Here is a 16,440-nt window from a genome sequence, read left to right on the forward strand (position 1 = left end):
TCGGTGGCGGCGAGTCGCCACGGCAACAGCAGGAATTACTCACTCTCAGCTGCCCCGTGAGCGTGTCGGTGTGTGTCCTCTCCTAACGATCACATCTGCAACAAGGACAGGGAGTGAGAGCCATGTTTATTTACTGCATGTCTTTTATTCAACTGACTATAATCCAGTCGAGTATGTACTGTAGTCATGGAAGGCCACACTAAAGCGGGTCACCATGTTTTATTCACATTCTGCTGTCGGCGGCACTGCAGGGTGTGGAACACGAGTCCAGCCTAACCCACCAAGTCCTCTTTGAGTGAGACACGTTGTCTTTTTAGGTCAGCAGGAAGTGGACTTTTCCTCCTCCCAAAGTGCAGTGCCGGAGTCTAGACAATGCCATGGAGGTCAAAGGTTGCGACTGAAGCGAAAACTACAAGGAAGTGAAAGGAGACACACAATCTTTGTCATTGATAGTTGTGGGGAAAAAATGGCACACACGTCGAAATGTATCATCTTGTGAGTACAGACACGGACTAGTGGACCACATCTGAAGTTCATGGCAACGGCCGACCGCTCTCTCACTTGGAGCCCCCCCAAGTGCTACCTGGAAGTCCTATGGGGAGCCAATGGAGAGATATGGGCGTATTTTGGATCCTTAGTGAGTAGGCGAGGATGATTGGTATCAGAATCGGCAGTAAAAGACGCATCCCTAGTAAATATGTGGAAAACACAGCAATGATACCTTTTTATGTTATTTTGCACAACTAAAATAAGATTAGTGTGTTTTGGTGTCAGGGTTGAGACACACAATACTTATTCAAAGCATTTTACGGTCTAAATTCTAGCACGAACACAACACTATCATAATAAAACCTTTACGGTGCATGGAGTGACATAAGCCACAGCCAATCAGCAGCCAGCGTGTTGCAACATCATCATCATCACAATGCACTTGTTGTATTGCGCTTAAAGTCCAGCAAGGCTCGTTAAATGAAAGAAAAGGACTATGATAAAATTCTTTAAAAGTGAAGACAAGCCAAGCAGCACGTCAACACTTCCTGACAGGATCAGAGTGGACTTCCAGCAGGAATCTTATCACGTTCTTCCTGAAGAAGGATGCTTGAGGGGGGTCGACAAACTTAGCAGTAGCGCTATGCAAAGTGGTCCCAACAGACTGGAGCATCGCCTCTGCACACACACACACACACACACACACACAACCTCCATCACAAACAAGTCCAGTTCCTGACAAGGTCACATGATCAGTCCACAAAGCCTCCCAGTGTTCCCACTATGCAGCACTGGATCCTGCCCAAGCAGACACTTTGGACGTAGATGTGAATGTTGTTAATGAGGCGCATTCCCAAAGGAGAACACACGCACGAGGAAGTGGCTGTTCAAATTCTACTGCACATTTGATGCTAATGGCGTCTCTGCCACGACTTCACCTCGAACCCAACACTGCACTTACAATGTTGGAAACATTACATACAGCACAGTGCTGGTACTGAATGCGACAAACAAGAGCATACTTAAACTCGGCTGAGCTCTGGAGGTTCTTGCGTGGCTTCGGAGAAGCACGTTCACCCCTGCTGAGGGTCAGACTGGCCTCATGAACGTCACGGGGGTGCGGCCTCCAGGGGACCGACAGGACCAGAGGTGGCGAGGGGGTCAGGTCTCTGGATGCTGACATCACGTGTATTCCTCTCTCGCGGTCCTGTTTAAAAATACACAGCAGGAAAACCCAGAAAAATCTGTGTGGGTGCGGAAATGTGCATTTCTTGGCTTCCTTGTTTTCAAGGGTTCTCAAGGGTTTTCAAGGGTTCAAATAAAGGGTTCAATGTCAGCTGACTTGTATGGGCATAATAAGTCACGTTAGCGCTTTAGCACATCACTTATTAGTAGGGATGAGCGAGTACACCACGATCTGGATCTGTTCACCCATCTAAACTATCTGGACTCGGAAAGTACTCGGAAACCAGAAAGGAGTGGAGCTTACATCAGCACATAATCTGAATTCTGAAATTGACATGGATTGATTATAGCAAATATTATGTATTATTACTTCAACAGATGTGTACTGCGTATGTGTGTAAGTGATCTGTGAGACTTCGGAATTGATTATTGAATGATTTCCTTAATGATCTGTTGGTGATTCACGCACACCAGGGTTCATGCCCTCTCGCGCTGGAGTCGTGGAGTGTTAGGGTGTGACACCACGACTCCAGGTCGGGATGTTTGTTGGTTTTCAGGAGACAAGCTGCTTACGCCACGGGATCAGCAGCTCAGAACTCCTATTTCCGGCATACGGGGAGGCAGATTAGAAGCTCCGGAGCCGCCCGCTTGACGCTCCTCTGCAGCACACCCACACGCTTTGTGGATCTTTAGCTTTAGCCATTAGCTGTGAACGCATCATCACAACACACATCAGAAGGAGACGACGCTCCTTCTCGAAAATGTTACATTCTAACAGCCTTGGCCCATCTTGAAAATTTAGGCCGAGGGGTGTCCAAACTTTTTCACAGAAACAATGAAGGCTGCAGGGGCATCCCAGATACATTTTGTACATTAAAGATGCTAAAAGCTACTTAGTGTCATACCTCATTAATAATCAATGCATTTTCTTTTCACAGTAAGCCAATAAAAAACAGCTGCCAGCTGAAAATGGCCCCCAGGGACGCATTTTGGACACCCCAGAGTTTTTGCAGTGGCTTTGCCCAAAACAATGAGCAGGAAATGTCCTGGTACAAATGTCGTTGGTCGTGTTGGCTCTTGAGGAGGTACCAAGTCGAGTTTCAAAACAGAAACATAAAAATTGAGTAGGCAAGAGACATAAGATGAACAGTTCAAGGCCATCGCTGAAAAAAGAGCTCCAAACCCCCGCAAATATAAACTTAAAACCCTCTAAAGATCTTTTCTTGCCATTCTTGCTTCCCGACACTTGATGATGGAGATGTTCCCTGGAAAAAAGTTGTCAAAGGTAGGACTCATAGTTTATCCAATCAGAGGACAGTAAGTTCTACCAGGAAGTACCAATAACAGGAAGTGATTCACGTTTCTCTTTTGGACTCTTTCCGACTGATTCTGAGTAGCGAGTAGCCGCCCATGACTACCCTGCCGAGCCAAACGGCCCACAGTGCTTTTTATAACTCGAAGTAGTAAGTCGCAGTGGATTAGTGGGCGCGTCGTGTGGCAGACGGCTGCCCCCACTCAAGTAGGAACACTGATCTGATGTGAGGCGAAGAAGGTGAGGGGTGGCACATGCTAGTAAAAAGCAGTGGGGGTATGACTTTGCTTCCAAAACAACAAATATGAACGTTGTTGTTTATTGTTTCCATGTCAACACAAAACTTCCTGATTCATAAAACTCAAATATCTTCTAATTGGATGTTTGCTTGATACAAGCAACAAATAAAAAAAAAAATTAGCGGGTTTTGATGCGTCCGCCACAAGCCACGCCCCCCTGTAGACTCTAGGTTCTAGGTTTGGTGGCAAAGGTCAAGTAGCCCGTGTGACCGGGGATCTCCCGGGGCGGTGTGGTGGTCTTCAGCATGAAGACGGCCTGTTTGCTAGGGGTCTCCTTCTTTTGGGCGGTGTCGTCGGGGCCAAAGTCAGGCAGCGGCAGTGAGACAGTGCGCACGTCGTGGGTCCTCAGCAGGACCTCCATGGTGCTAATCTCCTGGAAGCTGTGCTTCGCTAGTGCCTCGCACGTCCTCTGGACCTGCTCGATGCACGGCGAGAAGGAGCACACCCGGCCTCCTGCAGGGGGAGGAGGGTACCGATGTGGAGACATCCCATGTGGTTAAGATGCTGGACACAATTATTACATCAACTCAGTTGATTCAATGATGAGGAGCTAGGCAGTCAGCCCTTGTTGATCGTTAATTGGCTCCAGACCCAACCGTGATCGGGATTCCTTATTTATAAATCTGATATTTTCATAGTTACAGTATATAAAACCTCAAGACCTTCTAAATAGGAATTTTAACATCATTTGAGCTCTTCAGACATTAAATAACACCCCTATATTGACCTTTAAACTCGTATTACCCAACATAAGTAGTTGACATGAGACTAAATAAGCTATTTAAGACGTAAATGGCAACAAATGTGCTCCCTAGACGTGATGAGTAGCGGGTGCACAGGAAATGTCGCGTGTCCAGAGTTTTGAGACATTATGTACATTAAAAATGCTCAGAGCAATCCAATGTCGTCAATATATGCTAATCCATCTAAATAAAACGTCCATCTTAACTTTGTGTTATAGCTGACAAAGCGAATCAGTGTCATGTCTGATCTTATTAGAAATTATACATTTAAAAATGGCTCGCAGTGGCCCCCAGGCCGCACTTTTGACACAGCTCAGTTATCATGCTTTTTACGATGGCAAACAATGGCAGCATTACCCCAAAATAATCAGCCATTTTCTGCTAGGATGGCCAGATCATTGCATGTCCTGCAAGCATGAAGACATTGTCTAAATAAACACTTAGTATGTAGTTGTATTAAAAGCCTGCAGGGGGCAGCAACGTGTTTTTGAGCAGTGCATGCCCTCCTTCAGCTAACAGTAGCTAGGAGTGAACCAAGGAAGTGGGGGGGTGGCGGCCATAAAGTGGACAGTCGCCATAGCAACCAGGAGGAGCAAACAGGGCGGGGGCGGGGGGCGTTAATGATTAAACAAGTTCACCTATCAAAGTGACACAATCACAACTTAAAACGCAACACTAGCGGCATTGCTCAAGCGAAGGCTTGTCTTCATGTTTGATTTCTGGGCTTGCATAATGGGGATGGCGGAGGAGGGGGTATGAGGGGGAAGGGGGAGGAGGGTCGGGGATGTCAAGGCCCTGATGGAGAGCAGCTTCTTCTAAACAAGGAAGCCGGGCTGCCGGCCAAAACACGCCAAGAATTACAAGCAACGAATGGAACCTTTTCTGTTGCTCCTCGCTTCAGACTACTTGAGCGGAGCTGGAATTCGAGGGGCAAAAAGTGCTTTAAATACAACAAGTGAAGAAAAAAGGTCTTGTTTGCTTGTTGCTGTCATGATGCCCATCCCTGCTCCCGGTGAAGGACAGATCCAGTCTGAGGACCAGGAATCGTTATGGAGTTACTTTGTGTCCATGCTGTATGACCCTGTATGGGCATGCAGCGCGCCATGCGGCCCTGCGCATGCACATGCACGTGAAGCCACACCTCCATAAAAGGACTACGCGAGCATCTTCACCCTTGTTGTCCTCTCGGGTCGTTTTGGCCTTCATGTTCTGTTGGTCGCACATTTAAGTTACCGTATTGCACGACTTGCTGATACAGGTGAGATGGTTGCTCAGTGACGTCAAACATTTGCTTTAGCAACCGCTCCAGACCTCATCTGACCACACACGCTGTCCTTACCGTGCCTCTTCATGGCCGCCTTGGCGTGGCCCACTGCCTCCCAGGGGCTGGGGATGTCCAGGAAGACGGCATCGGCCACGCCAGTCACGCCGAAGCCCTCCTTGCACACGTCCTGGTTGCGCACGGTCACCAGGTGGTCTACACGGTGCTCCCGGAACTCCTCGGCTGCCTTCTCGGCGCGCTGCTGGTGGAACTCCACCGTGTGCAGGTGGCCCGTGGGTGCCACGGTACGCAGGATGGCGTGGGAGAGCGAGCCGCTGCCTGTGCCTACAAACACAAGCGTACACTTTAAGAGTTTGCACCAAGTAGGACACAATTTTGTTTACTTTTGTTCCCTACAGCAGACGGGTCGGATCTACACTGAACAATCAATACATCTACAATTGCTCATCACGCAGTAAAAGCCCCTCCCCCTTCTTCTGCCATGACATGATGACTGCGGCTTGCTGACACGCAACACAAACACATAGAGAGACGCAATGTGTGATAGCAAGCTCATTTGGCGATAAAGGTGGACGCTATCTTAGCGGGTGAAGGACCTCGACGGGTTAATCAAGTCATGAACTGCAGACGGGAAGCGTAACTGGAGCCTCGTTACTGTGACCCCTGACCTCTATGATTTATTCTTGCTGCCCCTGAACCTCAGAGAAAGAATCAATCAGCTGAAGGGGGGTGTTGCCATGGTAACCAGCCTTCAAGGCGAGTCGGGGGTAAACAAAACAGTCACCTTGGATGCGACCAGAATGCAATGCACACCCCCCCCCACACACACAATTTAAACTAAGTGCAGCGACCTGCACTGTCGCAGCACCCATGATGAAGCACTACTGCATCAAACACACACCCCAGCATTCTCCTCGCCGCTGCCACTGGCACACACACAAAATTGATGGTGGACGCATAAATGGAAAGTGCAGCCGTACTGCATTTTTAAGCACCCTCTGCATACTAGGAGGGAGACTAAAGGGGCGGAGCTTGACAGTGCTTCCTTAACCTTACTTAGAAGCTTCTGAGTGGATGTTTGCTCACCTGACTCACACACGACCGAGCCGGGCTTGAGCTCCAGCATCATGGTAATGACGGAGATATCTGTAGTGTAGAGGATCTGCGTGCGGTGCGGCAGCGTTACAGTCCACAGCTCGGGCGTAGGGTGGAGCACGTGGACCCAACCGCCTTTGGTGCATGTGACCTTCAAACCGTAGCGCTGGCCTATCAGGTCCGTGGAGTGGCGGATGGCGCCGTAGCGCGTCTGCGTCTGGGCCCCGTGTTGCACCTTGATGGGCATCATGGAGTCGTGGCCCAGGTACACGATGGCCACATCTCCGTCCTGGATGATGTCAGAGTACTCCACAAAACTCATGCTGGACCACTCTGCAATATGAGCAAATTATTATTATGTGGCAAAACACTGTACATGATAGAGTTGTATTACACTGACAAACACGTCACTTGTGTGATAACGTTAATTAGGTCAGGTACTATCTTAAAATACCCTTGGGCAAATCTGACCAATCTGACTGATAAGATAATTCTCATTATTAAAATGAAATATGGTGCAATACCAGCCTCAATTAATATTCCATAAAAAGAACAGTTCATGGATGGAATGAATCAGCCAATGAATGAAATGGCTAACGTCGGCATTACAGCAACACAAGCTAATAACAAGGCTAACAAGGAATATGGCGGATCTATCAAAAAGGACAATATTCCAGACACAGAGAAAATGTCCACTGAAAACGTGACAAGGCAACTTTAATTCAAACTCCGCTTGAAGCATGCTAACCACGTTAGCTTGGCTAATATGGGACGGCACATATTAAAACTAAGCAACCATTTGGCCCTCGACTTACCTTGTACACAAAAGTCCTCGTTTAGTGTCTCCACAAAAAGCAATTACTTATAAATATACTACTTTACCGCCTCTTCTGTGAACGCGGAAGTACTCGCCACATGTGCTTGTTTTCACAGGAAGTCCGGCACAGAAGACCGGAAAAGGAATGTTTTCGCTGATTTGTAAGTTTCAACTCACCATCAGGACCGGATGGTGAGTTCAAGAGTCGGTTCACATGATTTGTAGGTTTACTTTTTGCCTCCTAACCCGAAAATCGGAACTAGTTTGTCAGGTTAAAAAGTTGACTCAACTGTGTATAAATTATATTTTGATTTCAGATAACAACAGGCGATAATAACTAAGGACAATAATACATAGTAAAAGTCAAACTATGACATTTTAAAATGGCTGCAGTAGTGGTTATAATCTAATTGATTGGAGCATTATGCAGTCAATCACCGACTAGTACGTATGTTTTGATAGGGTTTCAGCTAGTAAGTATATGCATGCGTAATTCGTGACGTACCGTTTTGTTTTCCAGCATTGACACTAATATTTGGACTTAAAACGTATCACCTCATTGCAACAATAAAAAGCAAATCCACTTGCCTTGAATCAGAGTTGTCTATTCGGCAGTCGCACGAGTGCAGAAGGGCGAGGGGGAGGGAAGCTGAGTATTCCGATGGTCCAATCAGAGCCATCCATGGCGTGAATGGAGCGAACAGAGCGTCCAATGGGCGGCCAGCATGGAGCCTATAAATAATGATGTCAGCTGGCGCTTGTGGGGGCATACTAGCAGATATTGTTGGGACTCTGCCGCTGCGGTGTCTGTTATTGCTGCTTTGTCGGCTCATCGGCTGGGAAAATAGGGATCTTTGTGTCTGTCCCCGCTAGTAGTTGTAGCAGCCAGCCACACATCCGCAAACAAAAGGTAAGGATGTTGATTTTACTGCACGTACATTAGAAATGTTATGATGACACGGATTCAATCATGGGATGGTATGTGATCGAGGGTGGCCCTGTGCACAATGGACACAATAGCTTGGATTAATTGGCATTAATAACGCGCTTCTAAAATAATTTTCTCCAATCTGATGCATCTGTCCGCACCTGTGATGAATGCCTATATTGAATATTAAAACGCTGCCTCCTGGTGCTCCTCCCCCCTCGTCCCCCCTCGTCCCTTCTCGTCCCGGGGCCTGCAGGGAGCAGCCATGCCGTTCGGGAACACTCACAACCAGCTGAAGATGAACTACTCCTCGGACCAGGAGTACCCGGACCTGAGCAAGCACAACAACCACATGGCCAAGGTGCTGACGGCTGACATGTACGAGCGGCTGAGGAGCAAGCAGACGCCCAGCGGCTTTACGCTCGATGACGTCATCCAGACCGGGGTCGACAACCCTGGTGAGCGAGAACCACTGACTTGATGATGGTCCATTTGTGCCTTTTAGTGGATGATGGTTCCTGAAGTAAGCAGGGGGAGGCTCCAGATTCCTGCAACAGGGTATAAAATGGAATGACGGGAACAGGAACGTGTGTGTGTGTGTGTGTGCAGGTCATCCCTTCATCATGACCGTGGGCTGCGTGGCCGGAGATGAGGAGACCTACGAGGTCTTCAAGGAGCTGCTGGACCCAGTCATCCAGGACCGCCATGGAGGATACAAGCCTACAGACAAGCACAAGACCGACCTGAATTCCGGCAACTTGAAGGTACCGTATACATCCTGCATCTCAAACGTCAGTGCTTTGTCTTGATTGACACCTGGCGACCTCAGGGCGGCGACGACCTGGACCCCAACTACGTCCTGAGCTCCCGAGTGCGAACGGGCCGCAGCGTCCGCGGCTTCTGCCTGCCCCCTCATTGCAGCCGAGGAGAGCGTCGCGCCGTGGAGACGCTCTCCATCGAAGGTAAACTTCCCCAAAGCGCCATCTTTGGAGAGTCGGTGTGACGGTGGTGGGCGCCCTCTGGTGGCGGTAGGTGGTATGACGTGTTCTCTCCTGCTGCAGCCCTGGCCTCCCTCAGCGGGGACCTGAAGGGCAAATACTACGCCCTGAAGAACATGACGGAGGCGGAGCAGCAGCAGCTGATTGATGACCACTTCCTCTTTGACAAGCCCGTGTCCCCGCTGCTGCTGGCCTCCGGGATGGCCCGAGACTGGCCCGACGCCAGAGGCATCTGGTAGGACCTCATTTTCAGGATTGTGACTTCTACAAAAAAACGTTGGACTTCATGTTTATCTTTTCCTAGGCACAACGACAACAAGACATTCCTGGTGTGGGTGAACGAGGAGGACCATCTGAGGGTCATCTCCATGCAGAAAGGGGGCAACATGAAGGAGGTTTTCCAGCGTTTCTGCACTGGACTCACTAAGGTGAGTCCACCTTTTCCCTGAGGAACATGGACCGTTTCGGTCTATGCTTGTCTAAAATGCATTTACCGGAGACTCTAAATCTACCCTGTGATTGGCTGGCGACCCCGACATGACCAGGGGCGTCACTACGTTCTGAAGATGGGGGGGGCTTAGGAGAGCGCAGGATATGAATGAATGTAGTAGATGTTGAAAAAATGCCCCAAAAAAATTTCCCAAAAACCAAATGAGAAAGAAGCGTCATCAATCATATCATAATCATTATTATATTATTCATTTTATTATTACTACTACTACTAGTAGTAGTAAGCTAGTATTAGCCTGCGTATTGGCTTGCTTATTAGCTTGCTTTTGCCCTAATTATATAAATTCAGATTTTTTTTATAAAAAAAAAAATCAATAAAAAATATCAAATGATTTGGGGGGGGCTTAAGAACATTTTAGGGGGGGCTGGACATGACTCACCGCCGTCCGCAGCGCCATTGTAGGTGTGCCTTGTGTATTACACCGCTTTCACTCGGTGACGGTTCCTGTCTGGATACAGTATATACCAATCCGGCACAGAATGGGCGTGACTTTCGCCTAGTGACGGGTCTAATCATGTTTGATCACAATAATGTATAATAATGATAATATAGAAAGTTAACCTTTTCTTAGGTTGGTAGGTGTCGAGTCAGCAGGTGAAGGCACCAGGATGGTTCCTTAATGTTCATCTTCTGTTTCAGATCGAGTCCCTGTTCAAGGACCAAGGTCACGCGTTCATGTGGAACGAGCACCTGGGCTACGTCCTCACATGCCCGTCCAACCTGGGCACGGGCCTGCGTGCGGGCGTGCACGTCAAGCTGCCAAACATGAGCAAGCACGCCAAGTTCGAGGAGGTCCTCAAGCGTCTGAGGCTCCAGAAGCGTGGAACCGGTGAGCGCAACGATGCTTGTCTTGTTCGTTATCCAGATGGTTCTCGTTGACATGGTTTGTCCTGCAGGGGGCGTGGACACTGCGGCTGTGGGCGGAGTCTTTGACATCTCCAACGCTGACAGACTGGGCTTCTCTGAGGTGGAGCTGGTGCAGATGGTGGTGGACGGCATCAAGCTGCTGGTGGACATGGAGAAGAGGCTGGAGAAGGGCCAGGCCATCGATGACCTCATGCCTGCCCAGAAGTAGAACCTGATGTCACACTTGAACCCCCCCCCCCCCCCCCCCCGCCCTGACTCTTTTGTCCAATCCAATGAACGTCCAAGTATCCCAGAATGCACTCTGCTTGTTGGTTTGTCCCTGAATTGTCTATTTAAACATCTTCTGTAAGGTGAAGACTGGTGTGAAATAAAATGATCTGGAATAGAACCTTCTCCCTTTAATGCAAAGTCAACTACATGGACAAAAGTCATGGGACGCCCTTTATAATGAATCAGAGGTGGTGCTTAAGTCCTTAATTGTCCCTACATAATTCATCATAGCCAGACATTTTGGATTTATGATAGTTTTCTGTTCCGTTAACACTCCAAAAGGGCATGCCTGGAGGAGTTTGGGGAGGGGGGCAAATGGACATTCCATTAGACCTACGCTGTGGGGGCTATTTTTGTATCATATAAATAAAATTATGGTGACAAATTAGTCTAAACAAGTTTAAAATAGCCTGACTTATTAGAATTTTTCATGAACAAAGACTTTAAGTGACCCCCCTCCCCCCAGAGTTCACACCCCTCCAAAGTTCAACCAAGTTAAACGTGAACCTTATTTTTCTATCCAGACTAGGTCAGTATTTCCCATGGAGGAATAAAAAGGACGCCAGTGGAGACGTCTTCAAGTTGACACTTTTAATTGAGGCACGTGACCCTTAAACCACGTGGGCGTTTACAGCAACTCGCCATTTTTTTCCCAATTTAAACTGAAATACAAAAAGAAAAAAAGTCTTGAACGTGAGATACTATTATTTACAGGAAAAACAAAAATAAACGCTACGTGTTTTTATTTTTTCAGAAGAAAAGAAAATAAATAAGACAAGCAATACTTTTCGTTGTCCACGTTCACAGCATGACAAATCAACTCGCTATGTCGCCCCCTTGTGGCCAGAATAGACTGAGATTATTAGTAGGTAATTCAGTGATTATTGCCAAAAGCCTTAGCCTATACATTGTAATCAATACATACTCTGTATTTTGTTTTTTTTTAATTATAAAAAAGGAGCCATTTGGAAACTGCTACTTGGATGATTGTACAGCTTAAATACTTCTAGATATACGGATACTTTTAACCCCTCGGTTTCTCCTCATAGCTTTAACTCGTTGGCAACTTTGGAAGCAATGTTTTTGAAAGCGATGGATGAGCCGGCTATCCTCTTGAAGCGCACGCCGTTGAGCGAGAGGCGGGGCAGCTTGCACACCTCCATCTCCCACTGCACCAGGTTCTCGGCTCGCCCGTCGCCATGCACGCAGAGGAGCAGGAAGCTCTCCTGCTGCTCGTAGTCGCAGTTGTTGGCGTCGAGCACCTTGCGGATCTCCCTCATGATATCGCAGGGCTCCATGGAGCTGGTGGTCCTCATGCTCCAAGTGAATCGGAGGGAGCGGGGCTTACCGTCTTTGTTTTCCCCTTTTTGATCCCCAGGTACATGGCGACTACAAAGAGACACACGCACACAGTCAGCTTGGCGGCAGGTTCGAGGAAGGACAAAATCAAGAACAACAAGAAAAAAAAAATATCAAACTGAAGAATATTGTCATCCAAACCCGGATTGCGCTACTCAAGCCTTCATGGTGCATTTGGGTCACAGAGCTGAGCTTCTTCATTAAATGATGATCTCTGATTTACATCCGCCTGATTAGAAGACAGTAGAAGCCTCCGCTGGAATGCAAACCTAACATTTCTTTGCATTTTGTCACAATTGAACACATCACCGTCGCTCCCTGCCATACAAGTGTAAAAGGAAGTTAACCACTGTCAATGTAACACTGCATTTCAGACGATGGTGTAATGTGAGAGCGATTGCTGTGGACGTGCCTCATCATTTTTTTTAACATTCTTACTTGCTTTGTGTCGAAGGGGAGGAGTCAACAAACTGAACGGACACAACATCAGCGCTCAAGCTCATCTCTGTGACCATGTTGGAGTCAACCCGAGGCTGGGCGGGTCCATGCTGCAGCAGGCTTGGGTGGGAGGGGGGTTGGGCTAAGGGTTTCAAGGCCGACATGCAAAAAAAACATGTAAACGTCAAAATAAAAAAAGAGCAGAACACGAGCCCGACGGCGGCGGCTCCATGCAGGGGCGACGCGCCTCACGACGTCCTGGCAACACAGAGCGGAGGAGGTGGGGACGGAAAGGGGGGGGTGCCTCCGACACCTGTGGGCTGGGGACCGGGGGTGGGAAGGCAGGGGGGAGGGGGCGGGGCTTTCATCGGGGTATGCTCACCTTGAGCCCTCAAGTCTCCCGTTTCTCTCAAACTCGGTGGAGACTCTGAGGCGTGTGAGAAGATGAGACCACCAAAGGAAGACAAAGAGAAGAGGATGTGGATTGTGCATCATCGACATGTTCAACCACACAAACAACAACACAGCTACACCTGAGGGAGAGCCATCAAACACTGACCCCCCCCCCAACAGAGATAAATGCTGACACAAACAAGCTTCCAGCAGAGCGGGATGGAAGCGCAGCTCGCCAAGTCACATGACACCCCAACGACGACCTCAGTTTTGTTTGGTTAGGCTTTTAGGAGACCTGCAGACACTCCCAGCATGCACTGCAGCATGAAGGGAGGGGGGGGGGGGGGGTGGACAACCAGTCCATAGTTTGGACCTTAAAAGATTTCAGAACTTCCTCCTGTGGTCTACACAGCGATGTAGTTGGATGGATTGAGAGACAAGTGGGAGGGACAGAGGACCACGATGGAGGATGCCACGTCGGCAAAAACGATGACAGAGACGATGAGGAGGAAGAAAAGGAAAGACAGAGGCTGGAGGCCAAAGAGGACTTACTAAGGCTCTTTCCTCCCTGGGCGGAAGGGACGGCCGGCCCACCTTTGACCGTCTGCCGCTTGGCCGGGTCAATAGTGACCCTAGCGGAGAGGGAGAGCAGCCAGAGGTTAAAGGGCACACAGAGGTCAAGAGGACAAAACACAGAGGATGTCCTGAGAGGAGGTCAAGTGGTTAAGCAGCAGGATGTGGTGAAGAAAAAGTGACAAGATCATCAAAACAAAGAGTCGTCCTTTCATGGAGCTCGCGGCAGTCAGAAGATGATCAGCCAGGAAGTCACATGATCCGCCCGAGCGCCAACGCCTTTACACACACCCCTCCTTAAATAACCTAGGAAGGTATTACAGTGGAACCTCTAAGGTGGAACTTCTGAGGGAAATGATATCAATAATCATATCTGTAATCAGAAAACATTTCAATGTACTGCTGGGGTGTCCCAAGTGCGGCCTGCAATGCGTTTTATTGCTTATAGCATCTTCAACTCATTGACTCCCAAAAATGTATTTGTGCGTCTTTAACGTGAGAAGCACAAGGAGATGATGTATTTGACTTCTGGACCTCTCAGTGACGCCAGTAGGCTACCACATTAACCAGTAATAGTGGAGTTTTGGTGTCGGAAAATGGAGATAATCTGGCACTGGCTGCGGATAGGGCTGCACGGATGGTCGAGTGGTCAGACCTCAGTCGCGAAGACCTCACAGCTAGGAGACCCAAGTTCAATCCCACCCTCGGCCATCTCCGTGTGGAGTTTGCATGTTCTCAGTGGGTTTTCTCCGTGTACTCCGGTTTCCTCCCCCATTAGGTTAATTGGCCACAGGTGTGAATGTGAGTGTGAATGGTTGTCTGTGTCCGCCCTGTGATTGGCTGGCCACCAGTCCAGGGTGGACCCCGCCTCTCACCCGAAGATAGCTGGTATAGGCTCCAGCACCCCCCACGACCCTCGTGAGGATAAGCGGTAGAAAATGAATGAATGAATGAATGGCTGTGGCTACACAACACTGATATCTGATATGCTTTACTTTGACGTTCAGAGGCCCCATGCACTTTGAAGGGGTCTTAAAATGTGTTTCTGTAATGAACCTTTCACATCCTGACAAACGCACAAAAAAAACCAAAAAGAGGTGAAAGACAGGGCTGACGATGGCTTCTCCACCAGGGGGCTCCAGAGAGAGGGGCTGCCAGTTGAAATAGATCCGCTTTTATTCCAAAATAATTAATCAATTCATTTTCTACCGCTTATCCTCACGAGGGTCGCAGGGGGTGCTGGAGCCTATCCCAGCTGTCTTGGGGCGAGAGGCGGGGTACACCCTGGACTGGTGGCCGGCCAATCCCAGGGCACATATAGACAAACAACCATTCACACTCACATTCATACCTATGGACAATTTGGAGTGGCCAATTAACCTAGCATGTTTTTGGAATGTGGGAGGAAACCGGAGTACCTGGAGAAAACCCATTTGCGAACTTCACACAGAGATGGCCGAGGGCGAAATTTAACTCGGGTCTCCTTGCTGTGAGGCCTGCGCGCTAACCACTCAACTACCGTGCAGCCCTTTTCCAAAAATAATAATGATATTAAACGATGGCGTTATCTGCAGGATTCCATCAAGTTTCTTCTTGCTCTAACAAAAGCCGAGGACGGACCTCGGGTCTTTTCAGGAACTCACAATGTCCGCAGCAGAGTGTAACACAACCTATCACCATGGCAACACACGTCTACCACCACTCCCGCACAAGCTCCTCACAGCTCCCCGTCGCGTCAGGGTTAAGTCTCCTCCGGCCAGTGTTAAAATAAAAAAAAAAAAAAGTTTTAATAACTGGACACGATGCAAGATCAAAAGTTTGGATCACACGTGCAAGGTTGGTCATCGGGTCGGGGTCGTTGAAGTGGTGTGAGAAGAAGAAACAAACCATGGCAGCACCCCCGCATGCACGAGCACGTGATTAGTGGCAAGCTTCTCGCTGATTGTGCACAACGACTCACAATCAGACCCGACGTAGACATTCACTCTCTCTCTCTCTCTCTCACACAAGCATATTAATTTAAGTAACACTTGTTTGCCATCCCTCAGAGTTTGATTACTAAGTAACCCAAAAACAATCATGGCTGACATACAGCACTCTGGATACAACTACATTCTGTCATTCACAGAAATTCTGTGGAAGACGGCAAATAAGCAAAACTTGCCACACTTTTGGATTTCTGCCAAAAACGGAGTATAGCGTAGTGTTATGTAGTGTGTGTGTGTGCAAGGAGGTTGTACGGCAGCTCGGCGGCGTGTTAGTGGCGTGCCAGCAGAGCGACAGGCAGTCCTACCTTTTGGTAAACCTGAACGACATGTTTCTACAACAGAACCAGACAGAGACACAAGTGAAAATGGAGGGGGAAGGGTGGAGGAAAGACCGGGACAACCTGCATGAGCGTACACTAAATGTGGCGACTGAAAATCATCGACGGTGAAAGGACTCGGACTGCCGACCTGACTGCTGCTTCTGAAATACCCCACCCCCTACAGACAATGTCCTAGTGCTGTTGGACCCGAGCTTCTGATGGGACGCCATGCACGCTTGTGCATCGTTGGGGGAAGCACAATGATGTCAACGCAGAGGAACCTCTCGAGTCGAATACACACTTCTTTTTACACTTGTGTGTTAAGAATGCCGACGACGTACTCACACTAGGTCATTCGTACCGTGATAGCGTCCTCTCAGGGCCCCAGCTGACCTGCACTCACGCTGGCGTTCAAACTACAGTTGCTATTCTGCTGCAGTACTGCGATTTCCATGACTTTGGGGATTACATCCACTCTATTTTTCTGATTCTTTCAGGCCTGTCACCCTCGGACGTTCTGGTTACATTATGCCTGTTGCTGTATTTCAATAAATGAGCCACACTTTGGACACC

The 16,440-nt window shown here is 48.5% G+C and overlaps 3 protein-coding genes across 20 annotated transcripts in view; 1 reads left to right on the forward strand and 2 right to left on the reverse strand.

Annotated features, from left to right (window-relative positions):
- Window positions 1–2,604: 2,604 nt before the first annotated feature.
- trmt61a (tRNA methyltransferase 61A) lies at window positions 2,605–8,905 on the reverse strand. Of its 3 annotated transcripts, XM_078796145.1 has the most exons (5): window positions 8,312–8,905; window positions 7,811–8,220; window positions 6,397–6,738; window positions 5,368–5,634; window positions 2,605–3,738 (listed from the first exon to the last, which is right to left on the reverse strand). In XM_078796145.1, the coding sequence occupies exons 3-5, from the start codon at window positions 6,725–6,727 to the stop codon at window positions 3,452–3,454; spliced, it is 885 nt and encodes a 294-aa protein (XP_078652271.1). In that variant the 5' UTR covers window positions 6,728–6,738; window positions 7,811–8,220; window positions 8,312–8,905; the 3' UTR covers window positions 2,605–3,451. The 3 variants fall into 3 exon arrangements, with proteins under 3 accessions (XP_078652271.1, XP_078652272.1, XP_057946004.2); XM_078796146.1 differs by having other exon boundaries at window positions 7,811–8,329; XM_058090021.2 differs by lacking the exons at window positions 7,811–8,220; window positions 8,312–8,905 and adding an exon at window positions 7,221–7,406 and having other exon boundaries at window positions 2,608–3,738.
- Window positions 7,968–10,914, forward strand: ckba (creatine kinase, brain a). The gene is made up of 8 exons (XM_058090020.2): window positions 7,968–8,132; window positions 8,407–8,608; window positions 8,760–8,914; window positions 8,980–9,112; window positions 9,212–9,383; window positions 9,453–9,576; window positions 10,299–10,488; window positions 10,556–10,914. Exons 2-8 carry the CDS (start codon window positions 8,416–8,418, stop codon window positions 10,732–10,734), a joined length of 1,146 nt encoding a protein of 381 aa, XP_057946003.2. The 5' UTR covers window positions 7,968–8,132; window positions 8,407–8,415; the 3' UTR covers window positions 10,735–10,914.
- A 458-nt stretch (window positions 10,915–11,372) lies between these two features.
- mark3a (MAP/microtubule affinity-regulating kinase 3a) overlaps window positions 11,373–16,440 on the reverse strand; it is a 29,594-nt gene continuing 24,526 nt past the window's right edge. For 5 of the 16 annotated variants that reach the window (XM_058090019.2, XM_058090009.2, XM_058090015.2 and 2 more), the window contains 2 exons: window positions 12,976–13,020; window positions 11,373–12,185 (listed from right to left, as the gene is read on the reverse strand). In XM_058090019.2, coding sequence (XP_057946002.2) covers window positions 11,840–12,185; window positions 12,976–13,020 — 391 coding nt within the window. In that variant the 3' untranslated portion in view covers window positions 11,373–11,839. The other 11 variants (XM_058090010.2, XM_058090016.2, XM_078796142.1 and 8 more) reach the window with 6 other exon arrangements.

The sequence above is a fragment of the Doryrhamphus excisus genome, linkage group LG14 (genome assembly GCF_037039965.1).
Source record: "Doryrhamphus excisus strain RoL-2023G ecotype Guam linkage group LG14, RoL_Dexc_Guam_v1.1, whole genome shotgun sequence".
Lineage (NCBI taxonomy): Eukaryota > Metazoa > Chordata > Actinopteri > Syngnathiformes > Syngnathidae > Doryrhamphus > Doryrhamphus excisus.

What these genes read in the sequence shown, in the direction of transcription:
- ckba (XM_058090020.2), top strand. Translation starts at nt 8,416, where the DNA reads ATGCCGTTCGGGAACACTCACAACCAGCTGAAGATGAACTACTCCTCG. An exon ending in TGAATTCCGGCAACTTGAAG is followed by an intron (nt 8,915 to 8,979) that starts GTACCGTATACA and finishes TGGCGACCTCAG; the next exon opens with GGCGGCGACGACCTGGACCC. An exon ending in GGAGACGCTCTCCATCGAAG is followed by an intron (nt 9,113 to 9,211) that starts GTAAACTTCCCC and finishes CTCCTGCTGCAG; the next exon opens with CCCTGGCCTCCCTCAGCGGG.
- trmt61a (XM_078796145.1), bottom strand. Translation starts at nt 6,727, where the DNA reads ATGAGTTTTGTGGAGTACTCTGACATCATCCAGGACGGAGATGTGGCC. An exon ending in CTCGGTCGTGTGTGAGTCAG is followed by an intron (nt 5,635 to 6,396) that starts GTGAGCAAACAT and finishes TTGTGTTTGTAG; the next exon opens with GCACAGGCAGCGGCTCGCTC. An exon ending in GGCGGCCATGAAGAGGCACG is followed by an intron (nt 3,739 to 5,367) that starts GTAAGGACAGCG and finishes CTCCCCCTGCAG; the next exon opens with GAGGCCGGGTGTGCTCCTTC.